Here is a 27,177-nt window from a genome sequence, read left to right on the forward strand (position 1 = left end):
CTGCCTGCCCTGTTCTGGGGACACGGGGGACCAGCATCTCGTCCCCACGCTGGCACGTGGCACCCCCGGGTCCTGTGCTGGGAAAGAAGCGCTCGGGACAGCCTCAAACCGAAAAGTCGTTTTATTGGTACCATACATGACTCATAAATGGCACAAACTATGGAGGAGAAGGAAAACAAAAAAAAAAAAAAAAAAAGAAAAAAGAAAAGAAACAAAAAGGCATTACAGTGTGCCCGGGGGGGTAGGGGGCAGCGAGCGGCACGTCACCACCCCCACGGGAGCCCCAGCAACGCGGCAGCGGTGACAATCGTACCTTAACTGCAAAGCAGAGCCCCCCCCCCGCCGCGCCAGGCTCCCACCGTGGGGTCCCCGTGCTGGGGGGGGGGGCCCGGGGCTGAGACCTCAGCCCCCGGCCGCCCCGGGGCGCAGGAGCCACCCCAGGCATCTCGCTGGGGTTTTGGGGCCAGGAGCAGGCCAGGGCTGAGCGTGGGGCTCAGGCACCATCTCCCAGCCCCAACCCGGAGACAGCAGCAGCGGGGGGGTGGGGGGGTGTCACGGGTGTCCCCCCCCACAGCTCGGCCACCCCCCTACCGTCTCAGCCACGGGTCGGAGAGACACAGAGCGCGGGCGGCCCCCCTGCTGCACCCACAGCCCCCCACGCTCACGGGGGGGGTCCCCCGACGGCACCAGCCAGCCCCCAGCCCCGCGGGGCTGCAGGGGACACCAGCTGGGGGGGGGCAGTGAAGGGAGGGGGGGTGCAGACCCCCCCATCTCCCCCGAACCGCAGGGCTGCTCCGCGTGCCCCAGGCTCCCTTCCACACGCACACGCAGCCCTCCCGCACACGCTCTCGCACACGCACGTGCACCCAGCCCTGCCCAGAGCAGCCCCGGCCCCCCCCCCCGGGGGCAGCACACGCTGCAACCCCCCCTCGGGGGGGTAGCCCGGGGCCCCGGCTCCCCCAAAAATGCACCACCGAGGCTGCCTGGGGGAGCTGGTGAGCACAAACGCCCCCCCAGGCGCCTCCTGTCTTCTCCGTGGAAGAAGCCTTGGAAGGAAATTTTTTTTTTTTCCTTTTCTTTTTTTTTTAAACCAAAAAAAAAAAATAAAACCCAAAAAATTATTATTATTCTCGTTGTTTCCCCTAACATCAATGGAGGCACCTGCTCTAGTGATAACACATTGAAAGAACAGTATCGTACACACTGTCTACAGCGCGGAAATGTACAAGCACGAGGTACACGAACCCGAGGGGGGGGCAGCGGGGACAACAGCACACAAGATTTACATTGAGGAGGGAGGCGGGGGGGCTGCCCCCCGCCCCCTGGAGGGATTAGAAAGGAAGTCTGCAAAGTCTCTCCTTGGTTTGAAGCTCTCCGAACTGGATATAAAACGAGACTCCCAAGAGAAGAAGCCTGTACAAAAGTCAGGACAGGGTGAGAGCGCTCAGGGCAGGGAGGGGGGCACCGGCGAGGGGAGGGGGCTGTGGGGGGGCTTGTCCCATCTTTTTTTTTTTTTTTTTAACTTACAATTTTAATAATATTATTTTTTTTTTAAAAAAAAAAAGACAAAAGTAGGAGGTACCGGGAGCCGGGGGATGGCCAGAGTGCTCTGGGCAGGAACGCAGGGGCCGCAGGCACGGAGTGAGGGCACCGGCCACCGGCACAGACCTGCGGCCTCGGGCCCCCCCGCGCCCCCCAGCCACCTCCCTGCCAGGCGATTCCTATGTACACAGTCCCCGTGGGCCCTGCTGTGGGGCGAGAGAGGGGATGGGGAGCAAAGTGGGGGGGCAGGAGAGCGGGGAAATGCCAGATCCTCAACACCACCCCCAGCGCAGCAGGATCTGACCCCTGGGTGGGGGCTTTGTCCTTCGCCGCCCCCCCCCCCCCCAGCCCCAGGTCGGGCTGGAGATGTGCGACCAACCCTGCGGGCTGCTGCCCAGCAAACCCCAGCTGTCAGAGCCGGGGCGAGGAAGAGGAGGAGGAGGAAGAGGGTCGCAGTGCTGGGCTGGACCCCGACACAGGGCGGCTGCGCCCCCGCTCCCCCCATTCAGCAGGCAGGGGCTGGGCGCGCCAGGAGGGGACGATGAGAAGCTCTCCGGGGAAGAAGCAGGGAGGAAGAGGGAGAAGGGGGGAATAACGAAGCTACAGCCCCGGATACCCACCCCTGCGCCGGGGTCTGGGGGGGAAGCAGGGGGGCGGCGGGGGGGAGAGGGCTGGGGCTCGCCCCCGGCCGTGCATCCCGCCGGCCGCGCGGCGCCGGTGCGCCCCGGTACCTCGCCGCTTCCCAGTCACTCTCCGTTGCAAATGTACAGGTAGATCGGTTTGGACTGAGTCCGCGGGGGGGTTGAGGGGGGCCGCAGGGCCGTTACTGCGACGCCTGCGACGTGGGGTTCTCTGACTTGCTCTCCTGGCTGGAGGGCGGTTTGCTGTTCCAGGGGCTGTTGGCCCCCAGCGCGGGCGAGTTGTTGAAGCTGTCCTCGTCGTCGATGCCGTTGGCGGCGTCGAACTGCGTGTTCTCCAGCCGGGTGATGAGCCGCTCGTCCTCGTCCCCAAACTCCCCCCCCATCAGCGTGGGCTCGCCTACCACCATCACATCCTGAAAGGGGAGACGGTCCCGAAACATAATCGAGGTGGGGGGAGCCCTGGCCGCCACACCGCCCCCCGACACCGCAGCCCCTTCCCCAGCCGCGGGGCCGGCTCCTCGCCCCCAACGCCAGCCCCGAGGTTTGGGCACCGCCTGGGTGGTGCTCAGGAGCTGCAGCCCCCCCCGTCCCTGGGCTGGGACTTGCTCTCTGCAGGGGCTGAGACCGAGGGGGGGTCCTGGGGACTGCCCCCCCTGCTTGTCCCCATTGCCAGGAGAGGGCTGGGGGGCTCGGACAGGCAGCCCTGGGGCTCTCCCCTTAGCCACTGCCCGGGGCTGGGAGCCCTCCCCTCCACCCCGGGGAAGGAAGAGAGAATGGAAACGGGATGCTTACAGGTACCTGACTGGACAGGGCAAAGGTGCTGGCCGGGCTCTTCTTCTTGCTGTTGCTGTTGTTGGTGTTTCCCCCGCCGGAGCTCATGGTGCTGCCCCCCGACATCTTCCTTTTCCGGCGCTTGCTGGGCTGCTGCCGCGCTGGCTCCGCTGGCCCGGGAGGGAGAGGTGGTCAGCCCCAAAGAGAAGCAGCTGGTGCCCCCCCAACCCTTTTTCTACAACCCCCTCTACCAGGGCCACCTCTTCCCGTGACAGCCTCGCTGCCCTCCTCCCATCTGCGCCGAGAAGCCCGGCGGGCAGCGCAGACTCACCAGGCGGCGCGACCATCCGCTGCCACTTCTGGAACAGGCAGGTCTTGAGGCAGTCCCGGGGACTGAGGCTGTAGGTCTTGTGCCGTGACATGAGCTCCTGCATTGGTTCTAGGATTACACAGAGCTGCGGGGAGCAGACAGGCTCGGGGTTAGACGCAACGCCCCTGGTCCCAACAGGAGCCCCCCCGTCACGCAGCCGGCCGTGTTGCACCGACCCAAGCCGCACGTGGAGCTCGCAGGCTCTGGCAGATTTGCTGCCCCACTGCCCTGCATCATCTGCCCCTCTTCCAGATCCCCCCACGCGCAGCTTGCCCTGCTCCTGGCTGCAGGTACGGCTGCCCTGGGGCATCCGAGGTCCTGTCCCCCCCAGCTCCCTGCACACTTACTCGGAGGTAGTTGAGTGTGGAGTTTGAGAGCCCACAGCGGGTGATGTTCTTGGATAACTGGTCCAGCATCTGGGGGTCCTGTGCCTAGGGGCGAGAGGGACAGGGCTCAGCTGTGTCCCACATGGGGACTGTCCCCGCCCCAAGCCCCAGCCTGTGATGGGGGGACAGGAGGGGCCCCCTCGTGCACAGCAGGGAGAGGAGCTCGGCAGCCCTGCCTCGCCCCCGGAGCAGAACTCACATGCATGGCAAGGATGCTGCGGGGGATGAGCTCTCGATGCTGGCGGATGCTGAAATGCCACGTCTTTATCCTCATCATGTCGTCGAACATGAACTCCAGGTAGAGCCGCCCTTCCACGCACACCTGGGCAGGGCAAAGGGTCAGGCACACGCTGCCAGCACACGCTGCCACCCTGCTCCCCCAGCCCAGACCCCCCCCCGGGGAACCCACTGCTCCTGCACACCAGGACACCCGCCCCTTGGCCTGCCCGTGCTTGGTACAAGTCCCAGCACAAGCCGAACCCACGAGCCTGCACGCCCAGGGGACCTGTGCAGAAAGGGGACGCTGCCAGTACCTGGGTGAACATGGGCTTGCCGTGCTGGGTGACCATGGTGCACTGGTCGCAGTCCAGCGAGACGAAGTTGTTGTGGAAGGACTCCTTGGGGTGCTTGAGCACGTAGTAGAGCTCTGTGGCCCCCCCTTCAAAGATGCTGCGGAAGTAACGGGGAATCAGAGTCCGGCCGATCGCTGGAGTGGGAAAAGGAGGAAGAGAAAAGTCAGTAAACCTGGCTCAGCTGGGTGCGCTCGCCTGTTCCTTGGGGGTGCACGTGGAGAGGTCCCCCCAGACCCCACGGCTGGAGGCAGCTGAGCTCCGACCCCCCGCCCACACCTCCCCGCGTAGCACCACGGCGAGCTGCGAGCCCGGCTCTGCTGCTACTCACTGTATCTCTTTGGTCCATCCTCCAAGCAGAAAGTGATTGTTAGCATGGCGTCATCCTCGAAGAACTCCGTGGTGAAGGCGTCCCACCACAGATTGTCACATTCCTGGGGGTGCCAGAGAGATGCCAGGTCACAGACAGCCCCTGTGCCGTGCTCAGCCCTCGGAGGGCTGCGGAGAAGGGGCTGTCCCCTGGCCAAGCAGGGCCCTGCTGCCGAGGGGATTTCTCCTAGACCTTACGCAGCTTGTGAGGATGGGAAGCACAGAGCGCTCTCGGAGCGCGTGCTCTGTCCCCACCCTGCCGGAGGGACCCCGTCCCCAACACGCCCAGCTGGGAGCATCCCCCCGCCCCTGGCCACCCTCCCCTCCAGCTCCCCACCTCTGTCCAGTTCTGCAGCCGCTTGTTGAGCTCAAATATCCTGTAGTCGGTCTGGTTGCCGTACGGCGTGTGCCTCCTGCCAGGGAGCAGAGCGGGAGCGGTCAGACTGGGAAGGCAGCCCGCCACAGGGGACACAGAGATGGGGACACACACCCCCCCTTTAGGGCCAGGCAGAGCCCCAGCACCCCCCATAGGTCCCCACAGGCCAGCAGCATGCCCACCCTCCAGGACACCCCCATCCTTCCCACGCACGGGGCAGGCTCCCCGCTCCCCCCCCAGCCCCCCCGTGCTTACCCGATGCCAGGCTCCAGGTACGTAGGTGGGTACATGGGAGTAGGGCTGGGGGGAGAAGCAGCACAGCCGGGTGAGCAATGGGGACACCTCCAACCCTGCCCTCCCCGGCCCGCCCTTCCCTGCCACCAGCAACAAGCAGTCGGGATGCTGACGTCCGACAGCCCCGCAGGGTGACTCGCTCCCCAAAACTGGGCTCTGCTCCCCCACCCCAGGGACCTGTCCCACAGCTCCTGGGAGCTGAGCCCTGCTCCTCTGCAGCCGGGCAGGACTGGGGTTGGAAAACGGGGCATTTTGGCAGGGGCTGGGACTGTTCCCTGTCTTGAGTCATCCCAGGAGTTTGGCCTGGCAAGGGGCTTGGTCCCACAGTGCTTGGGGACCTGGGACCCCCTTGATCCCAAACGTCACCCTTTCTCCACCCAGCCCCATCTCTCCCCTCGCACTAACTGAACTCCACGTGCTGCAGTCTCACCACGTTTCTGGGGAGCCAAACGTTCACGGAACCCCAAACCCTGCAGACCCCTCCCCGAGTCCTGGCTCACCCCACATCTCGATCCAGCATGGTGCCCGGGTGGAAGGGGGGGAAGGCGTTGCCGTTCGGGGGCTCCTTTGGCGAGTACAGCTTGAATGACTTAGAGGAACAGCCTGGAGAGAGAGCGAGGGCGTGGGTCAGCCGGCTGCACCCCGGCACCGACTGCGGGCAGCCCGCGAGGACGGACGTATGGAGAGGGGGGGAGACACCTCTGCCTCATCCCCGTGGTGAGGAGGAGGAGGAAGAGGAGGGATACAGCTGCTGGGAGGTGCCCTGACCCAAAAGGCAGGACGCTGCTGTGCTGCAGAGGCCAAGCCCTCAGTGACACAGCCCCATCCCTCCCCTGCTTCACCCCGCTGCCGGACAGACCCACGGGTGCCCGGAGCTCATCGGGCGCCCGGAGCTCAGCGGTTCTCAGCCGGCCAGGGCCCGGGGACCGGTGCCAAGGGACGGGTGCAGCTGGAGTGCCGGGGAGCAGGCCGGGCCCTATCCCCCCCCTCCAGCCCTTCCACGCTGCTCCTAATCCTGCCGCCCCGACCCGGGAATCGCAGGGGATCGCTTTGCTGACCTTTCTATCGCCATGGAGACGGGTGAATAATCGCCCGGACGGCGGGTCCCCAGGCAGCCACCATCTGCCACTCAGGCAGCCCGGCGCTCGCCGGGCTCGAGACGGAAGGAGACGCCACGAACCACCCCCGCCGCCCCCCCGGCACCCCGCGCTGCCGCCCGAGAGCGACCCGAGGGAGTCGGGGACGCCCACGCCCCGTGTCCCGGCTCCCCAGGGGACGTCAGGGTGGGCTCCCACGCTGCCGGTCCCCCACCCGGCGGCTTCCCGGGAGCGCCCCGGCACGCCCCGCTGCCGGCAGGACCCGGCACGCCGAGCCGGGCGCCGCCGAGACACGTGCGGCGGGGATGAGCCGCTCCCCGCGGCCGGGCGAGGGCTCGGGCTCGGCCCCGGCGGGCAGCCAGGCAGACGGGCCGGCCCGGACGGGCGCGATGCCAGGGAGCGCCGGTTTCACCGGCTCGGCCGGCCCCGCCGCCGCGGGGACATCCCCGGTGGTGCCGCGGCACCGGCCCGTGCACAGCGAGCGCGGCCGGGCTGCGGGGAAGGGCTCCGTCCTCAACGGGCACAAAGCGGGAGCAAAAAGCCCTGAGGAAAGCGGGGCGCAGCCCCTCGCTCCCACCTACACCGTCATAGATTAAATGAATTTGCCACGGAGCTCGGTGCCGGTGCTAGGGAATTTCTGCTTTCTGCTCCAATCCCGGTCAAGCTGTGCCCCATGGAAATTAGAATTCAACTGAAGCCACGCTAGAAATACAGCATTTTCCTCGCCGCCTTGCTGCTGCTAAATGGCATTAAGTTGAAGCGTGCTTGATGCACAGGAAACTTTCCAAAGGCGAGTGTCTTCTGGCTAAAACGAGCCAATCCATCACGCGCAGAAAGCAGCAGCGAGAGGCTGAACTCTGCTTGCTTCTGGTCACTATGTCCTCGAGAAAAAGAGAGCCAGCAGATCTCGTCCTCTGATGTTTTGTTTTTATTCATCGATGAGAGAAGGGAGGAAAAAGCCCCCAAGGGCTCCTGCATTTTGCATTTCTCCTTTCTCGGCCGTGCACGGATCTGAGCTGAGCCACAGACCACGAACACCCTCCATGGGCACGGGACGGTCTCCCAGGATGGCGTGACGGGGGGAGATCCAACCCTGCCTGCTCTGCTCCTGATGCCTTGCCGTCGGCCAGGACAGACCCCTGCTCCACCCCGAGCAGATTTAGCAGCGACAGGATCAGTCTGGGGGCTCTGCTAAGCGGCCTGTCGCAGCAGCTAGGGGAGGGAGGGGAGCCGGTGACGCGATCTCAGCACCACCAGCGCCCTGACCGAGTATTATTTTCAACACAGCATAAAATACGCCGCCGTGTTAAGTGGTTTTACACAACGTTAACAATAGCCCTGAGATTTACTACGGGCTGCCCAAGTGCTAAAGCCACCGCAGCTACACGCACGCTACCAGCGGTACACAGGACAAGGCCACGACTTTGTGACAGCACCGGTGCCCATATTCACCCAGGCACGGAGCGCACCGCGTGCTCGGGGCGATGCCGCTGCTACCCCCGCTGTGCTGCAAACCCCGGGGGCACGGGGCCCTGGACCCCTCCCCACCCTCGCTCTCCCCCCCCCCGGCAGGAGGCTCGGCGCCGCGAGAACGCGCACGTGGTCGGCGAGGAAAATCCGGCTGAGGCTGCGGCGAGGGAGCTGCCGGCCCGGGCAGGTCCCGTGGGGCGGCGCGGCGCGGGAGGAGGGGACCCCCGGGGGCAGCGGGCAGCCCACCCGCACCGTGCGGGGCCGATGCGAGCTCCGGGAGGAGGCGGGGAAGCAGCTCCATGCGTCCGGGGAGAGGAAGCGGGGTGCTCCGCGAGGGAGCCACGTACCCGCCGGCGTGCCCAGCGCTCTGCCTGCCTTCTCCTCCGCTTCGCCCGCCCGTTCTGCTGAGCGTCCCAGCCCGGCCCCACAGCTGGAAATGGGATGGAAAATCCCAAACCAGCCCCCAGAGCTGAGGAGCACGGCCTTTGAGTAACCAAAAGCAGCACCAGCACCTCGCTGTCACACCTGCAGCCGCCACAGGGACCGGTGCCCTCTGGCCAAGAGGAGCCTTCCTTCCCCAGCCGGGGAGCACTTGTGCTTTCTGCGCAAGAAGCAGAGCTCAGAAACAAGGCAAGACATTAACAAAAATGAAAGTACAAGGGAAGAAGCGCAGCCCAGCAGAGGCCACAGGCCCTGCTCAAGCAGGGAGCATCCTGCTCCTCCCAGCAGCCGGTGGCGAAGAGGGGCGAGCCTTCGTGCGAGGGCTGCCGCTGCTTCCCGGCATGCTCCCTGCCTGCTTCCTGGCCGCCTAACGAGGCTTGGAAGTGTAAATAGCGGCATTGTTTCCCAGGCGCTGCTTTGCTGGGGTGTGGAAGCCGTGATAGAGGCAGGAAATCCACCTTCCCAGCCCAGCCCTGCTGGCAAGGGCGCTATCCGGAGCTGGGCGCAGGGTGGCAATTCTCACTCGGGTCAAATAATTCGCGTGGCTTCACCCGGTGAGGGTTTCTGGTGCTGGGGGGCAGAAGCAAAGAGAAGCACCCAGAGTGGTCAAAACAGGCACAAGCACACGGAGCGGTGCACGGTGTGTCCCAGCAGAGCTGCTTCTCCATCCCTTCTTCCTCTTCTTCGGAGAGGAGGGGACGGGGAGGGCAGCTGCAAGCAGCGATGCTGTCGAACCAAAGGGAACGCGGGTAGCACACACCAAGGCACCACGCGACACCTCCTGCTGCAACCCGGAGTAAATACCAATACACGGCAGGGCAAAACCCACGGCCTGTCCTGCCGTGCATGCAGATGACACTCTCACTTTCCTCCAGCCACGCAGCAGCTGTGCCCACATCCGAGCGGCCTCCGAGCTCATCTCGACCATTAGCTGCCTCCTCGCCCGCACCGTGCGGCCTCACCTCCAGCACCCAGCGATTTGTTGCAGCACAGCAGCCCCGGGGACTCCCAAAAGTGCTTTGGTTCGCTGCTGCCGAGCTGCCCAAGGAGCTGTATGGCTGAAAACTGAGCATGTCGGGTTCCCTGATCCCCGTTCAGTCAGCCTCCTCCTGGGGACACGCGAGGGACACGCCAGGTGGCACCCCAGCACGCCAGCACCAAAGCACACCGAGCACGCAAAACCCAGGCGCTCCTTTCTATTGACGGAGTTGGAAACTCAGGGGGACAGCAGCCGGCCAGAAGAGCAATAATTAACTGCGGCCTGACGGATCTGGACTGCGGAGATGAATTGGGAAGGGCTGATTAAAAAGTCGTCCCAGCTGGAAAGCTCCCGCGCCCCAGCGCTTCCACGGCACTCCATCCCCCAGCCTCTCGCCGTGCGTCCCCGGGGCAGCTCGGACACTGCGGAGAGGTTTCGGCCAAGCCACAAATCTCGGGACGTGGATTTGTGCCCCGGTCTCTGCGCTGTCTGATGCCGGGGGCTGGCGAGGCCGGGTGCTCAGCAGGGGTGCTGGAGGCTTCTCGCCTCTCGGGTAACCGGCTCGCACCCGGGGCTAGCAGGAGCCCCCCTTCGTGGTTAGGACCGCAGCTGATCCGGACGCTTGGAGGGAGATTCAAAGCGGGAGGGAGCGTGCCCTGCCAGCTGCACAACAGCCTGAAAATTGAATCGCTTCCAGCACTGCAAACCCCAGATGCAATCCCGCAGATAACCCACTTTTCAGCTCCACTACTATCAACTTGGCACGAGCCAGTCATTTCCTGGGACGCTCAGGGACGTATCCCACTGTCCCTAATTGTTCCTTTCATCTTGCTGTCTCGGACGAGAGATCCCTCATCAAACGTCGCCGATTTCAGCCTCAGGAACGCGGCCTTTCACATTTCCAGCCGCTCTGCCTTCCCTCCCAAAGCCCCCCACCCTCGGGCCCTGCCACCTCCAGGGCTCCTACAGCGAAGCGAGGACGCTCGGGGCTGGGCTTCGGCTTCTCCCGCTGCGAGCACGCGGACGGCGCAGGGAAGTAAACAAACGCCACGGTGCTGGAACCACAGGGCTGGAGAAAACCCTCGTCAGCATCCCGTGGGGAAAAAGAGCGACCAACGCTCCTGACAAACCAGGACTTGCATTTTCCAAGGTTTTTAGACTCTGCGGCAGCAAGGAGAAATACGCCAAGCGTAGCCAGGCGCGGTGATGCTCCTCCACAGCCCGCAGACAGCGCCTCTGCCACAGCTCCCGGCTCCTTACACGCACACAGCACAACAAAACAAGACGATCCCTGCAGTTTTGTGTGGCTGCTGCTCGGGGCAGCTCTCAGCAGGGACAGGATCCTCCCGCAGGGGCTGGAGCCGCGGTGACAGACCGCTCCCGTCCCCCGCTGCCTGCCAGCCCCCAGCTCCAGCAGGGGAAGGGACCCTCGAGGACGGGCAGGGGGGAAGGACAGAGAAAAGCCCGTCCGGCCCCGCCGCTCCTGCGGCCGAGGGAGGCTGTCAGCTCCCACGTGGCGCATGGAGATTGGCGATCCCGGGATGCAACGCTCGGCTCGCTGCCGGCCGCGGCGAGGAGCAACGAGCGCTGCACGCTGGGACGCGTAGTCCCCGGGGACGCAGCCCCGCCGCCCGCCGCCGCCTCGCTCCATGTTGTGCCCCAGCCGCAGCCCGGGGACGGGGACGGGGACGGACCGCGCAGGGGCATCGCCTCCAGCGGGACACCCGCCCGGAGCAGGGGCGGCGCAAGCACCACCACGAGGAGCGCGGTGGGAGCTTGCCCGCGTCGGGACTGTTTGCGAAGTACCACCTGCCCGAGCTGAGCGTCAGCCCTGGGTTAAACCCAGCAGAAGCAGCCCGTGCTAGATCTCAGAGCAAACGCTTTCGGCTGCTGGACTTGCGTGGTGCTGCCTCGCCGGCAGCACGTGCTGAGGCTGGTGTCAGGGCTTTTGGCTCCAGCCTGACACCAGGCTGCTTGCTGTCCTCACCGCCCTCATACGGAGCAGTATCACAGCCCCGTGCCTAGAGGCAACCCCGGGGTCAGCTGGCGGCAGGGGAACCAGCCCCTGGATGGACCCACAACACAGCCTGGGGCTGTCCGGCGCTTCCCAGGGCTCCTGCTCGTGCTGGGATCTGCCAACGGCACCAGCACCCCCCTGCACATAGCACCGCGGCGCCGGAGGAGCTGAAGCCCCCTTCCCATCCCGAAGGAGCTGGCAGACTGACCAGCACAAACCGCGCTGCAGCAGCGAGGGCGAAAACCCCGGAGAGCAACGCGTTTGGGACACATCGACCTGGTGCTCCGGGGGCACGCGTGGCCCAGGGAGAGCTCCCCGCCCCAGGAGCGAAGCTCTGCAGAAACCACCCCGACCTCTGCTGCCCAGCCACGGGCCAACCTTGCCCGGGCATCCCCGCTCGTAAGACCAGCCTGCCTGAAACAACAGCCAGGAGGGCAACCGGTGGGGCGGCCAGCCTCGCCACCGCAGGTGTCGCAACCGGTGCGCGCGCACGCATGGAGCAATTAACGTCCGCACGGAGCAATTAACGTCCGCAGCACCCTGCCCACCGGGTCACTCGGAGGACGGGAGGTTTCCGAAGGAGGGGCGCTCAGGAGAAGCGCCGCTGTCGCTCCATGACTGTGCAGGAGCCGTGGTTTGTCCTTGCGGGCAGACCTCGAGCTCGTGGCAGGATGCTCCGAGTGCTGGCAGGGTGCACGCCGGCGCAGAGCTGCAGGCGCGCAGAAGTCTGGCGCAAGCAGCGGTGATGCTGGACATGGTTCAGAGCCCCTCCGAAAGGAGCCGAGATGCTCCCAGGGCCGGCCAGAAGGGTCTGGAGGAAAACGCTGCCACGCTGCCGCAGTTCAGGGTGACAGAGAACACTTGGGGTGATCGCTGCTGCGCCCGGCGGTGCCACCCTGCCAGCCGTGGGACGGGGCCAGGTCCTCGTGCCCACCTAGCCCACCTCCTCCCCACATCACGAGGGATGCAGGACGCTGCTGCCTGCTCTCGACGGTCTCCAAAAGAAGCCGAGAGGCTCCGCATCACCAGTGAAAGGCTCCTTAGCTCATAACCCAACTTTCGCATCCTTTCACTGGCATCTTCCTATTTTACACCGGCTGCGGCCAAGGGGAAAAGTCCCCAGCAAACCACAGGGAAAACCCCGCATCGCCAAACCTCCCAACGGGAGCCTCTCTGCCCTCGGATCGCAACTTTTCTTTTTTAAAACAACACATCTCACACGCCCTTCTGCTCAGCACTTCTTTCCCGAGTCCTCAGGGTGTGCTTGGATCGCAGATTTAGGATTTCTACAACATCGGGAGGGCAAAGACCACGTTCCCTCCTCCTTTAGAGGAAACCTCAGCTCTCCCACAACAAGAACACACCAAAACCCGAGGCTTTAAAGAAAGGAGACATCCAAATTCACCGGGACTTAACGCAAACCGTGAAAGCAGACATCCGACCGACTCCGGAGGAGTCGCTGCAGAACTGCCGAGGCAAAGCGCTACGGGATGCACGGCGAGAACAGCGCCGGCAGAGCCCGGCCAGGAGGGTTTGCTCCCACACCTGCTGCTGAAGGCCACGGGGTCTGCCCCAACATCGCCGGTCTGACCTGTAATCCCGGGCGGCGCTTTTAGGACAGAAGAACAAGCCGCACTGATTCAGGGAAGAAAGTTTTCCAGCCCCCAAAAGGATCCCGCAGCCTCACAGCCCTGCGCTCACGCCTCGACCAGGGACCCTCGCGGCACGGCTGCCCTCCTGAGCCCTTCTTCACCCCGTTTCTCTTTCGGGCTCGTGCTGCAGCCCCGCTCTCCTGGCCACGTCCCCAGCTGAGCCCGCGCTTGCCCATCGCCCAGGACCCGTCTGGAGCCACCAGCGCCACGTCCCGGCCAAGCGACCCTGTGGCAGCTTCGGGGCTCTTCTCTCCCGGCCACTCGGGAGAGGCGTGGGAGAAGCGAGATTCTCAGTGGGAAAATTATCTGCCCAGCCCGAGGGCCCCGTGGCGCGGCGCGGGGACCCAGTCCCCTGCCCGGGCGAGTCGCTTCAGCTCCCCGGGAAACCACAGGGACGGGCCGCGGGGAGCCCCACGGGCGAGGAGGGCTCGCGGCCCCGCAGCTCGTGCCAAGCCTCCGTCAGCACGGGGCCGCCGCGGTGGAAACGGGAGCAGCCCGAGCGCGGAGAGCCCGGGGCCGGCTCCGCAGGGTGCTCATCTTATCGCCCACCCCGGGGACCGCTGGAGGTCAGGGCAGCCCGCCACGGGACGGTCCAGTGGGGGGATTTCGGGGGAACCCCCCCCCCCAGCAGCCCCGAAGGCAGCCCCACGAGCAGGGCGCCCCACCGCAGCCCCCTCTGCACACGCAGGTGCTGCTCCCCCCGTGGCGTCCCCTGTCCCCGAGGACACCGTGCCCCCCCTGCGGCCCCGAAAGGCTTTGTCTACCGGCAGGGACGAGCCGCTCGCTCCCACAACCCCAAACTCTCGCGGCGCCCCCGCTTTTGCACCCCTCGGACGTTTCGTTCCCTCCGAGGTGCTCCGGAGACGCTCGCGGGACCCTCGGAGCTGCGGGCTGAGGACAAAGTTGCGGCGGGCGGGGAGGAGAGGTGGGCGCGCAGCCCCCCGTGACAGCGTGCCCGGGGGGGACACCGGGGGGGGCGCGGGGCAGCTGTCAGGGGGCTCGGCCGAGGGAAGGAGCCGGGGGAAGAACAAAGGGAGCTGCGGGTCGGGATGGAGCGGGGCACGAGGGCTGCCGGGGGACGGGGGCACCTCTCCGAGAGGCAGGACCTGGGTGATGGGGAGAGGGGACGGGGAGGGAGCCGGGGGGGACCTGGGGACGAGCGGGGGGACGCGGGGACGAACGGGGGAGGAAGAGGGGAGCCCGGGACGGACGGGGGAGCGGGAGAAGGAGCCAAAGCCGGCTGGGGCCAGGGAGGGGAGCCAGGGGGACGCGGCGCGGGGCTCGACTCAGGAAGGCAGGCACGGACCGGGGGCCAAACGGGGCGAGCACCGGGACCGGGTGGCGGGGGGGGGGCGGCGTTGGGGTGCCGGTGCCTCCGCTCTCAACTTTCCGGGGGCGCGCAGAGGAAACTTCCCGGGGGGGGGACGGGGACGGGGGACGACACACGGGGGGGGGGGGGGGCCGGGACTCACGGCGGGCGGCGGCGGCGGCGCTGGGGCGGGGGTCGGAGCGCGGCGGGGCTGCGGGCCGCCATGGGGCCGGGGGCGGCGGCGGGGCGGGGCGGGGCGGGGCGCGGGGCGCTTCCTTTGTCTGCGCCGCGCCGACCCCACAATGGCTGCGGCGGCGGCGCGCCCGCTGCCGGCCGCGCGCACCCCCCCTCCAACACCCCCCCCAACCCCCCCCCCCGCCCCGGGGCACCGGCACCGCCACCGGCACAAAGGGAAAGGGACGGGCGCGTGAAGGGGGAGGGGGTACGGGGGGTGCTGGGGGGGGTACGGGGGGTACGGGGACGGCGCCGCTGCTCGCCGCCCGGCGCGGCTGGAAGTTGGGAGGGTTGGGGTCCTGCGCTGCTCGCGGGGTGCTGGGGGCGGGCTGGCACACAGCCCCTGCTCCCCCGCGTCCGTATCCGCGGCTACATAGAGCCCCTGCACCCCCATATCCACACCCGCATCTCTGCACGCCCCCTGCACCCCTTGTCCACATCTCTGAACGCCCCCTGTACTCCCTTGTCTACGCATCTGTGCACACCCCCTGCACCCCCATATCCGAATCTACATACACCCCCTGCACCCCAACGTTTACACCCACATCTGTGCACACCCCCTGCACCCCCACGTCCACATTCACATCTATATACACCCCCTGCACCCCCACATCCGTATCCACATCTACATACAGCCCTGCACCCCCTTGCCTACGCACACATCCATACACACCTCCCCGCACCCCATATCCATATCCGCACCTCTGCACGCCCCCATAACCCCATGTCCACACATCTGCGAACACCCCCTGCACCCCCACATCTATCCCCACATACACCCCCTGCACCCCACACCCGTGTCTGTGCACCCCCCCCCGTACCCCCACATTTATACACGCACAGCTACACGCGCTCCTCCCGTGCCTACATCTGCGCGCCCCGCTGGGCTCCCTCCCCACGCACACCTCCACACGCTCCCCTACACCCTCGAACCGAAGGCCACTGGCTTTCCGCACACGAAAGCCACGTCGCCACCCGTCGCGTTCCACGTGCCCAGCAGAGGGGCCTCTGGTGGTCTCCCCACAACCCCTCCTTCCAGGCACGTAAGGACCATCCCCGCGAGGCCGGCAGCGGAGAGCCGCTCCGCTCAGGGATGCTCAGCGCCTGGAACAGACCGCAGGCAGACCCGAGCCCCACGGACCAGCTGAGGCGCTAGCCCAAACACTTCAAACTTTTAATCGACGCTGCTCGCGCTCACCCATTCAAAGACGGAGTGCCAAAAGATGCTTTACAAACCCATATGTGCGCACCGGGAGGTGACGCATACAGACGCGCTCAGCCACGCAACCCTGCAGGCGCCCTGCCTCCACCGAGCGGTGCCAGGCGGGGATATCTGCCCCTTGCCCACCTGCAGGTCCTGCTGCAGGCACAGCTCAGGGATGGGCCCCGTGCGCTGCACCCCAAGGCAGGGGTTTGATCCGCGCTTTGGGAACCTCCCTTGCACGCTGCTCAGGCTCAGGGAGGTGCAGGACGGGCGCCGCGCGAGCGGAGGGGCCAGAAAGGCGGCGCGGTGGTTATTTATTTGGCTGAGCAGACCCAGGGCTGTCGCGCAACGACGCCTCCGAGCGTCGCACCGACCGCCTCCACGCCTGGGAGGAGAAACCGCCGGCGTGCAAACGGGCGGCAGCGCCGCGGCTGCCTGCGAGCTGCTGCCGGCTCACGCCCAGGGCGCAGCCCGAGCCCACCGCCCAGCACCCCCCCGAACAAAATAAACCACAAAAAAAAAAAAAAAAGAAAAGAAAAAAGAAAATTGGCAACTGAGCGACTGAGCCCCCGGACGCCCTTTTTGCTGCTCAGGTACCCACCGACGGGCTGCAGGCTGGGCGAAGCTGGCCCGTCGCACCGGGCGGCGGCACAGACGAGCCAGAGGCGCCCCCAGCGCAGCTCGGCAGGGCTCTGAGCACAGCCCAGGGCTGAGCTTGGCACCAGCTGGAAAATATTTCTTTCCCCGGGAAAGTTTCAATAAAAGTCTACTTTTCTCTAGTTTGCTTTTGATTTTTCTTTGAAGTTTTTCAGGGTTTTTCTCGTTTAAACTTATTTCCCTTTCCCCCGGTTTCTGGTAAGAAAAAAAAAACACCACGCAGTTCGTTGGGGAGGTGGCACGACAAGTAAAACGCATCGTTTCGCAACGGACAGCACATCCACAAGCTTTCCTTTCCTTGATGAGACTCTACATTTTTCCAGTTAGGATTTTTTTTGGTGAAAATTTCAATTCTGTCAAAAAAAATCATTTTGGGGTGCAGAAGGCCACATTTCTGCAGCAACCCGCCCTGCTGACCCTGCGTCCTCCTCGCTGCTGCTGTCCTCGTGGACGCCCATTGGCCCAGCCCGGGCGCCCCTGGGTAACCCCACAGGCGAATTGGGTCCTGCTGGGCCAAGATCCCAAAGCTCGGCCTGGCTGCCCCGTGCCCCAACAGCCCCCCCAGCTCCACGTGGGAGAGCCAGGCTCGGTGCATGCAGCAGTCACAGGCACACACCCGTGCGGCTCGCCCTGCACACGCACGCTTGCAGGCAGGCTCCCGGGCCGGCACACACTTGCACGGCTCCTGGCACAGCCCCGGACACGTACGTGCACCTGCCCCGGGCACGCACACCTTCCCACGCCCCTTCCCTGCCCCGAAGCGGCCGCTGTGGGGTAACACAGGCAGAGCTGTGGGGCCCGCCACGCACCCACTTCCTCCGTTACAGCACGCACAGGGTGTGCGCAGAAACCTCGTCCAGCACCACGAGGTTTTGGGGGCGTCCTCCCCAGTCACCGCGCCTCCAGCCTCATTTTCTCGTCACCTCGCAGGCAAAGCCACAGCAAGCAGTGCTGCGGGTAAACTGAGGGAAAAGCCCCGTGAAAGGCAGCTCTGCAAGAGGCAGGCACAGCGGGACGGGCACGTGCTGTCCATGCCACGGAAACGTGCGGTGCCCAGGAACGTGGCACGGGGGACGCTGAGTGCCCCACTGCTGCCCACCTCCTGCCAGCCTGCATCTGGGTGAGCCGGGCTCTGGGAGGCCACAAGCTGCTGTCATTAGACCAATAAATCACGCTGGCGGTGACACCGGTGACAGCTACGGGCTGGCACGGCTCTCCTGGTCAAGACTGGCCATTAAAATGCCCTGCTCCCTCTCCGGATTTCAAGGCTGCACGATGTGCGCACAGCCACAGGCACAAAATACTGCAAAGAGGGATGCTTCGTCCCCGTAGCAGCTGCTCCTGGTGCCTGTGCCGCGGCCATGGGGCTCGGAGAGGAGCACCCACCAGTGCGCGGGCTCCACAGCCCAGCACATCCACGACAAACACGCCCCGAGCAATTTATCCCGGGGCTCAGCAGCCCGCCGGGACTGCTCACGTGTCCCTGCTCGGCTCTGACGACAGCGCTGGACTGGTCCACGTGGCTGCAGCAGCCCCAGCTGTTTATGGTTATAGCCGAGTTAATAATTAAATAGATGCTGGATGGAGAGCAGAAAGGCTGGGATGCAGCTGGGAAGCGTGTGTGGTGGTGGTGGTGCTGGGGGAGCCCCTTCCTCGCGACGCGCTCTCGCCCGCAGCACGGGGCGATTCCAGCTCCCCGCATTCCCACGACGGGATCCCCCCAAGCCCAGCCTCTGCTCTCCCCCAAGCGTGGGCCCCGTGTCTGCCCCGGCTTCCCAAAGCCCAGCAGGGCTGCAAACATCCCCTTGTCAGCACGGCAGGGCCATCACCAGCTCGGGCTGTCCCCGGGGCTGCGGGACACCCACCGCTGGTGCAGCAGGAGCCAGCACCAGGACACATCCAGGACACATCCCCGGTGGGGATCACGGACGCTCCAATGGCTCCGATCCCCACGGCAGGGGAGGCTTGGTGCCAGCCGTACAGTCCAGCGAAGCAGGCAGGACACACGGCAGCACGAAGAAAACCCTCTGCACCTCTGCGTGCCCCCAGCATGCCTGCTCCTGCTGCGCGCCAGACCAGGGGCGGCTGGCACAACGCTCCTGCTCCACGGGACGTGGGAACGGTGCCACCACGCCGGCCTCCCACCCTTCTGGGGCTCTTGGCCTCGTGTGCCACGTCCCCCCGAAAAAAGCAAGGCAGCGGGGGCATGGAATGGGAGCTGCAGCCCAGGGTGCCCGTGCTGAGACCTGGTGCCCTCCTCACTCCCTTCAGCCCGCCCCGGCGCACGCAGGCACCGAGCGGGGACGCAGAGACGCGCTTACATAAAAAATAACAATAATAAAAAGCCTGCTAGCAGTGCAAACTGCACTAACAGCAACGGGGAGACGGACTGGCCTGGCACTTCCCAACATCCCGGATTCATCCAAATCATGGCAAGAGCGGGGCACCCCCGCACGCAGACGCAGCCCGCAGCGGGGAGGCGCAGCACGCACCCCGGAGCACCCCTCTGGGCAAGGCACAGCCGTCCTTCCCCACCACAAATCCTAGCGCCTTTCAAATGGAAATCTGCTTTGCTTCTCTGCCTCCCCCGAGGGGCCCTTCCCTCGCCTGGATCAGGGGGGTGTCTGGGGCAGGTGGGCCCCCCCTTTTCTCTGGAGAAAGGCACGGCTCCATCGCTCCCCAGGAGAGAGGCTTGGGGGAGGCTGGAAACTCAACAATGACTCATGCTGGGCAGGCGGCAGATCCTGGGGGCTCCCAGGATTAACCCTTCCGAAACAAAACCATTTCCAGACACCGAGACGCGCAGGGAAAGCCCGGGGGACTGCGGGAGAAGCTGACTGCGGGGGCAGATCCTGAGCATCATGCAGGGAGCAAAGAGGGAAGACCTGGGTACGTGCGCGCTGAGCGCCTGCCCACCCCCTGCCTCACAAGGGGAGCTGGAGGAAGGCGCCACGAGGGGCGCAGGGCACACAAGCGGTGCGCGGGGACGTCAGGCTGCCCACCTGGCTCCAAGAAGGAGCAGCCCACACGCAGGTAGCAGCGGGTCCTGCCAGTGAGGGGCTTCTCGCAGCGTTCCCACGCCGTGCTGGAGGTGCCGCAACGCGCATCCTGCACAAAAAAATAATCCAGGCGATGGAAAAACCCATCCCCATCCCTCCAGCACAGCAGCCACTGCCTTGCTCGTGCCGAGGGGCACACTGGGTGCCAGCCAAGGGCTCAGCCTTGCCCCCAGCCCCCGGCTCCTGCACTCGCAGGCTTTCGTGGCCCCGCCGCGGCCACCCACGGCCGCCAGCCCTGGCCCCTCTGGCAGCGGCCCGGGGCGAGCCTGCCAGCACCGCGGGGTTTACGACTCCAGACGCTCCAGGTGGATTCTCTCATGTTACAAGAATGGTTCGTTTTACAGCCAGTTTCCTGGCCTGGGGCTGGTCCCTGCAGCCCGGCCAGGCTGGGATCCTGCGATGGATGGAGAGAGGCGATGGGGCAGCCCCACCAGCACCCCAGGGCCAGGTGGAGAGGGGGCCAGGCAGCATCGCTGAGGGACTGGAAATCCTCGACCCCACCCCGAAGAAGCTGCTCAAGGGGAAAAGCAAGGCACAGGCTCAACACCCAGCCCCGCTGCCCTGGGGACTGTCACTTGAGCAGGGAGGGGACGAGGTCCCTGGTGCTGCGCTCCCTCCATCCCCTCCCCTCTGCTCCCAGAGCTGCAGCAGGGCCCCGCACTGCTGCTCCCCGTCGATTTACGCCACTGCAAGCAGCCCCCCGCTACACCCCGCTCCTCAAAGATAAGCAAGAGGGGGACGCCAATCCCCCTGTACCCACACGTGGGGGTCACCGGGACCCCTGTACGATCCCCGTGGCGTGGTTGGGAGGGATGCTGCAAACCCCCCAGGACCACCCGTGGGATGCCTCTCGGGAGCGTGGCCGCCCGCGGTTCATTCCCCGCAGGTAACTCTACCAGCAGAGCCCACCCCTTCCCCTCACCCCTCGCGCGGTGCTGCCGAGCGCTCCAAAGCAGCTCTCCGAATATAGCAGCATCAAATAGCTCTATCAATAATGCATCGCTTCTGCTTCCTCTCGCTGCCGTGTTTTTGTTGCTAACATGTGTGTCCTTCCTGTTAACAGCTGCCTCCGCTCTGCCAGCTAGGCCAAACAGGGACACGGCCACCGCTGCACAGGGACGGTGGCTCCCGGCCCCCGCGGCTCCGGGTCACGGCCCCGACTTTGGGGACAGCCCGGGCTTTGCTGGGGAAGCTCGCCGCCACTCGAAGCCTCCTGCGGCACGGTGCTGCTGCACACCGCGGCTCCCCGGAGCGCTCGGCACGGCGCAGGGCTGGGAGGAGAGCGCGGGCACCTCCGCGGGGAAACGGCCCCCTGCTCCTGCCCTGCCCGCCTGCAGGCTCCGCTCCCCCTAGCACCGCTTCGCCCAGCTCCCCAAAACCCCACGGTGGGCTCCGTCAGGGGCTCAGCTCCGTGGAAGCAGCGCTCCCGCTCGCTGCCTCGCTCCTGCCCTGCCCTGCCCCGGGCTCACCCCGCTTCCCCAGCCCGGCAGCCTCCAGCCCGAGGCGGGCGAGCCGCGGACCGGTCGCTGCACGCCGGGTCCAGGCGCCTGGGCTTGCCCCGTGCCCGGCGAAGCAGCGTGCTGCGATCCGCTCCTGCTGGCAGGGAGGCAGGAGCTGGGGCTGGGCGCCTGCACCCCTCCGCAGGGAGGGCGGCAGGGGGCAGGGGCAGCCCCCAGCCCTCCGGAGGAGCCCCAAGGGCCGCGCGCGACGCTGGCGGCACCTCCGCCGACGGAGGACGCGCGCCAGAGGTTTGCGCACGCAGCTGCGGCAGCGCGGAGGCCTGGCGCAGGGGCAGGGGGCTGACGCCCCGCTCCCCTCGCTGTCCCCGGAGCAGCCACGTCCCAGCGCCACTCCAAGCCGGGCTTCGCTGCAGAAACCTGGCTGCGCTCCCAGCGCAAGCCCCTCGGCGCGGAGGAGGGGCCCAGGGCCGGCGGCTCCTGCAGAAAGCAGGGGGCCCCCTGCTCTGCCCTCCCAGCCGGCGCTGGGAGACCCCCGGGAGCTGCCCCCACCCCCCCCACGTCTGCTCCAAGGCCCCGCGGGCGCGGGCAGGGCGTTATCTGCGGCCCCGCGGGCAGGGTGGGGTTGGAGCAGGGCAGGGGCTGGCAGCCGGGAGATTACGCCCCGATCTAACGCCCCGTGCTCGTCCTGGGAGCGACCGGTTTGGGAGGGAAGGGGACGAACGGCAACGGGGAGCCAGGGCGTGATGGCTCTGATGGGGTCCTGCCCCCCCCCCCACCCCGGGGGTTGGCACAGCGGGACGGGGCGCAGAGCCCTGTGGGTACCTGTGCCCACAGGGGATGCCCCGGCACACGGCGGTGCCCGTGCCGCAAAGCACAAGCGTGCACCAGCCCACGTGCACGGCCACGCTCCTGCACCTCCGTGCTGCCTCCCAAAGACACTGCCCGCAACACCCCGGCCACGGGGGCGGCTCCGGGGGTGCCGGGCAGCTGCCCCTCCTCGCCTCCCCGCTCCAGGTGGGGCCGGCAGCGGGCTCGGCAGCTCCCCACCGCCCTCCCCCTCCAGCAACAGCAGGAAACCACAGCCTCAGCCTGCAGGCGGGCTGATAACGGTCACCGGCCCCATCCTGCCTCCCCCGGGGGGCCGGGGAGGGGGCACCCAGCCCCTGCCCCGCTCCGGGGCTGCCGAAGTCCCCCCAGGGCACCCGCTGCTCCCCGCTCCAGCAGCCGCCCCGGAGCCAGACAGCAAAGGGACGTGCCCGAACCACGCGCGAAGCGGGCCCCCGGCACCCACGTCGCTGCGCACACGCATGTGCCCTCGTGTGAACGAGCAACACGGATGCGGCCGGGGGAATCCCACAGCGAAGGTGCGGATAAAGAGAGAGGGCGGCATGAAGTCGAGATGGGAAAGCGAGCCGAAGGTGCGGGGGGACAGGCAGGAGACGCCCGTGCCACCCCCACTTGCGCAGCAGGCGCCATGCCCCTGCCTGCCAGGGGGACAGTGCAGCCACCCGGCCCAGCGTCACGGCTGCGGCATCGCCAGGGCTCCGGGGGGCTGGGGCACCGCCCCGGGGTCCCATCCTGCTGCTGACGCCCACTCGCCCCTGCAGGGCTGCCCCCACGGCACTGGCTTTCACAGTGCTGGCTCAGGAGGAGCAGACAGTGCCATTTCTGGAACAAACTCAGAGCCCAGCAGACAGACGCCCAGCACCAGGCCCGCTGGCACACCATTAACCCACCCAAGTTTTCCCAAACGAACCTGAGCTGGCAGCGGGGTGAGCTCACGCAGGCCCGGAGGAGCCGCGCCACGTGGCTGCGATGCACCCGGGCACCCTAAACCCCAATTTACCACCCCGGCGAGCACAGCTCGGGGCGGCCACAACTCCCTGCTGCCCCCAGGGACGCGACACAGCGCACGAAGGCACCTCGGATGGCATTTTCCACCCGAGCACGGCCAGCGAGGTGACGGCACAGCCCCTGGAGAAGAAGCCTGCCCACCCTGCAGCCCCGGCCCGCAGCCCGTGGTGACCTCCGGCGGCTCGCGGCAGGGCCGGGGACGGACGGCGCGTCTCTGGCGCACGGCTCCCACCGCTCGGCACGCGGGGCCGGCTGCGCCCGAGCAGGCGCAGGGCAGGAGGCGATGGCTGTGCTGCCGTGGAGGGTTTTTGGGGGGGAGGGTCTCTCCCCCAGCGCCGTCGGCTCTGGGCGGGGAGGCACCCAAGCAGGCGGGTGAATTCCCAGCTCTCCCGCTCCCAGCCCGGAGGACGGCGGGCAGTGGGAATTCCCCGGGCGGCTCAGCGCACAGCTGCCTCCCCTCCCTCCTCACCTGCCTCCCCCCCGGGCCGGCCCCAGCACCCCATTTCTCCCCGGCGCGGCGCATTCCTCGCAGAGGGGGCCGGGACCGGCGCGATTCACCCGCGGGGTGCTGGGGATGCAGCTCCAGCAGCGGTGGAGGTGCCGGGCACGAGGCCCAAGCAGCGTTTGCGAGGCAATAACGTGACTTGTGGGGTCAGGAGCGGAGCCCCTGGGCTTTCAGAGGGCAGGGGACAGGCTGCAGTCCCAATCCACGTTTTAAAACGTTTCCACTTGCAGCCCCCGCTGCAGGGCAGAAGAGTTCATCCCTGTACAGGATGAGGCCTCAGGAACCCCGCGCTGCACCTGAGTTATGGCAAGGGGCCAGCAGCAGCAGGGCCCCCCCGCTGTCCGGGCGCACCGGGGGGGGCGCGTTTTGGCTCCCATCACACCCTCTTCGTCTGCCTGACCTCCCCACCGCAGCGCTCAGCCTCGGCTCCGCGTGCCGCCGTCCCTTCCCAGCGCATCTGTCGCAGGAGGCACGTGGCGCGGCTCGGCCTCGTGATAGCCGGGGACACGCCGCACGAGCTCGGCAGAAGGGAGGGAAGCAGCCCCCGGGGGGGAGGATACCAGCGCCCTCCCCCTGTCCCCAGCACCGTGGCGGGGGCTCTGCTCCCGCGCTGGTGTCGGGCACGCTGACGGCGCCCTGCTCTGCGCATCGTCCCCACCACACGCGGCCCTCCAGGAGGTCAGGCCTCGTGCCCCGGGGCCTGAAGCGACGGCACACGCGTGTCGGGAAGGAAAACCCCGCCGGGGCACTTGGGGGGGCTGCCCTCCCTCCTGCACGAGGGCGTGCGAACAGGCACGGGGGGGGCAGGCAGGGTGGCTCGGGGCTTTGCCGCCAGCCCGGGGCTGCGCTCAGGCTGGAGGAACCCGCTGCCTGCCCGGCCTTGGGTGAGCCTCTTCCCCGCTGCAAAAGGAAGAGGGCTGCCGGAGCCAGCCCTGCAGGGAGGGGAGGCCGCGAGCCCCGCGCAGGGGCAGGGCCGCGTCCTCCCTGCGGGCTGCGAGGGAGGAGGGAGCGCTCCTCTGCTCCCCCCTCCCCGGGGGCCCCACGGCACCAACACCGTTACTATGGCGGAAAACATCACCATCTCTCTTTTTTTTTTTTTTTTAATAATAAAAAAAATAACAACAGCCCAGAGCACGCCGACCCCGGGTGCCAAGGCCTGCCCGGTGCGGAGGGCTGGCCGCGGGGAGCCTGGCTGCTCGCCCCCAGCTCCGAGCGGGCCCCGGGGACGGTGGCACGGTGCCGGGCGCAGGGCGGCTGCCGCCTCGGCCTCCTCCGGCTCCATTCAGCTCGTGTTTACTTCCCCTGGCTCGTGCTGCCTGCCAGGCCGCCCGCTCACGGCTCCGTCCCCGGGGGGGGGGGCAGAAACCACCCCCGGCACGTCCGTCCCCGCTGCCCTCGGGTATGGGGACAGCGGCACCTCGCCCCCTGCCCCAAACCTCCATCCTGCTGCAAAGCACGGGAACAGCCACACGGGGCATGGGGCGGTACGGGCCTAGGGGGGACCCTACGAGGGACCCCCGGGGGGGGGGACACGGTTTGTAGGGGGGCGTTTCAGGGGTGAGACCCCCCCCCCCAGCATCTCCCAGGCAGGAAACTCCTCCAAGTTAATGCAGCCCCGAAGAGCAGCCTGGGCAAAGCGGCTCATTAAATGTTTCTGGCTGGCAGGGGGCCAGCGGCAGAGCTTGTTTTTTCTATATTCCGATAAACAGTCCGGGGAGGGGAAGGGAGAAAGGGGGGGGGGGGGCCACGGCCAGCGGGGAAGTCTCTGGACGTGCCACCAGCCCGCGGAGGTGGGCAGGGAGGGGACACGCGGGGGGGGCACACGCGCGCGTGCACACACGCACACACCCGGGTGCGGGTGGGGAGAAGCAGGGGGGGACACACACACACGACGATGACGAAGCCCCCCCCGCGGGGATGCTCCGGCACCCCCCCCCGTCCCGGCACCCCTTCGCCCACCAACATGGCGGTGACATTCCCGGTGGCACAGGGCCAGCTCCCGGGGGGGGGGAGACAGACGTGCCAGCCCCGTGGGGGCCCCGTGGCGAGGAGGGGGCGGCGCTGGGGCTCTGCCTTCGCCCCGTTCCAGCCAGACCCTCGCCAAGGCCGGGGTGCGAAGCGTGTATGGGGGGGGGGTGGGGGTCCCGTGGGGGAGGCGTGCGGAGCCCCCCCCCCTCCCCGTGCCCTCCGGTGCCTGCCGGGGCTTGGTGCTGTAAGTGTTTGGCCTGGCTGGGAGGCAGGTTCACGTGACTTTCTGCTTGAGGAAGCAGCGCTCTGGCAGCTTCCAGTGGGAGATGGAGGAGGCGGTGGGGGAAGGGGCCGCCTGCCTGCACGGAAACGCGGCGGGGAGGCGCGGGCAGCACCGGGGAGGGGGCGCGGGGGCACCCCCAGACCCTCCGCCCCCCGGGGAAGGCCCACGGCTGGGAACCCCTGCGGGGAGGCGCAGGGGACGCGCGGGGACCGTGCCCCCCGTGGGGTGCCCCCGGGGCGTTGTGGTGCCCGCTGGCCCCCAAAAGCCCCCCCCCCCCCCCCAGCACCAAAGCCACTGGGCCGTGGGGTCCTCCGCCGGGCACCCGAGGGAGACGGGGACCCAGTGTGGCACCAAAAGGCATCCTAGGAGCTGGGCCATCATCCGCCGAGGTCCCCAAGGGAGCGGTGCCCCCGCTGTGGACCTACACACACCCCCCAAGGCCGCACCAAGCACAGGGAATTGCACAGCCCCTTCCCCAGGCACCACCAACATGTCCCCCCCCCCCCCCCCCCCGGGACCCAGCGCACGGGGCCACCCGGGACCCGGTGCCGGAGCAGGCTCCAGCAGCCACACCGCTCCCCTCCAGGAGCTGCTGCTCCCGCGCAGGGCATCCCGCACCGAGGAGCGGGCGACGCACAGCCTGGCGGCCCCCCCCCCCAAATCCCCCTCCGCAGCCCCCTGCAGCCCCCCAGGACCAGCCCCAGGCCGGCCGCCTCGCCGAGCATCCCCGGCGCGCGCCGAGACCTCGCCGCTTCGGCACACCCCCTGCTCAGGCCCGGCCGGGGCGCCCAGCACCCACGTCTCAGGGGGGCGCACGGCCAAACCCCGCTGAGTGGGGGGCACCCAGAGCCCCCCCACCCACGTGGGGCGCCCCAGGGTGCTGCGCCCCCCGCCCCTCTTCGGGGTCACCCACCGCTGTGGCACCCCCGCAGCACCCTGCCCGCGGGGTCCCAGCACCGGGGCTGCTGCAGGCACCCACGGCCGGGGGGGTCCCAGCACCACACGCTGTGGGGTGCCAGCACCGGCGCTGGGGGTCCGGACCCTCATAAAAGGGCCTCAGCATCCAAGCCACGGGGACCCCAGCCCCACAGCCAGATGGCGGCCCCCACAACTGGGGTCCCAGCCCCATACGCAGAGCTCAGCACTGAAGGCACGGGGACCCCAGCCCCTGTAAACAGAGCTCAGCACCCCAACCAGGGGGACCCCAGCCCCCACAAACAGAGCTCAGCACCCCAACCAGGGGGACCCCAGCCCCCACAAACAGAGCCCAGCATCCAAGCCAGGGGGACCCCAGACCTTATAACCAGACCCCGGCATCCAAACCAGGGGGGACCCCAGCCCCTCTGAACAGCCCCCAGCATCCAGGCCACGAGGACCCCAGCCCCCAGAACCAGCCCTCAGCACCCAAACCAGGGGGACCCCAGCCCCACAAACGGCCCCCGGCCCCGGCCCCGGCCCCATCCCCGGCCCCCAGCCCCGAGGACCCCGGCCCCCCCCCGGCCCCCCCGCACTCACCAGGGCATGCACAGCCCACTGACATCTTCACATGCCTGGCCCTGCCGGGGGTCGCTGCGCGCTGCCCGGGCCGCGGGGGTCTCGCATGGACGGCGCGCCGCGGGCTCCGGCGCCGTTAACGGCGTGGGGGGGGGGGGGGCGGGGAGGGGGGGGCG

At 67.4% G+C, this 27,177-nt stretch overlaps 1 protein-coding gene across 4 annotated transcripts; it reads right to left on the bottom strand.

Annotated features, from left to right (window-relative positions):
* Positions 1 to 105: 105 nt before the first annotated feature.
* LDB1 (LIM domain binding 1) lies at positions 106 to 27,177 on the bottom strand. 4 transcript variants are annotated; one of them, XM_067000312.1, is made up of 11 exons: positions 27,023 to 27,177; positions 5,819 to 5,921; positions 5,280 to 5,324; positions 4,986 to 5,061; positions 4,611 to 4,713; positions 4,244 to 4,416; positions 3,910 to 4,032; positions 3,672 to 3,755; positions 3,286 to 3,409; positions 2,976 to 3,124; positions 106 to 2,596 (listed from the first exon to the last, which is right to left on the bottom strand). In XM_067000312.1, the coding sequence occupies exons 1-11, from the start codon at positions 27,045 to 27,047 to the stop codon at positions 2,366 to 2,368; spliced, it is 1,236 nt and encodes a 411-aa protein (XP_066856413.1). In that variant the 5' UTR covers positions 27,048 to 27,177; the 3' UTR covers positions 106 to 2,365. The 4 variants fall into 4 exon arrangements, with proteins under 4 accessions (XP_066856413.1, XP_066856412.1, XP_066856411.1 ...); XM_067000311.1 differs by lacking the exon at positions 27,023 to 27,177 and adding an exon at positions 14,447 to 14,564 and having other exon boundaries at positions 2,982 to 3,124; XM_067000310.1 differs by lacking the exon at positions 27,023 to 27,177 and adding an exon at positions 14,447 to 14,563.

The sequence above is a fragment of the Anser cygnoides genome, chromosome 7 (genome assembly GCF_040182565.1).
Source record: "Anser cygnoides isolate HZ-2024a breed goose chromosome 7, Taihu_goose_T2T_genome, whole genome shotgun sequence".
In the NCBI taxonomy this organism is placed as follows: Eukaryota; Metazoa; Chordata; class Aves; order Anseriformes; family Anatidae; genus Anser; species Anser cygnoides.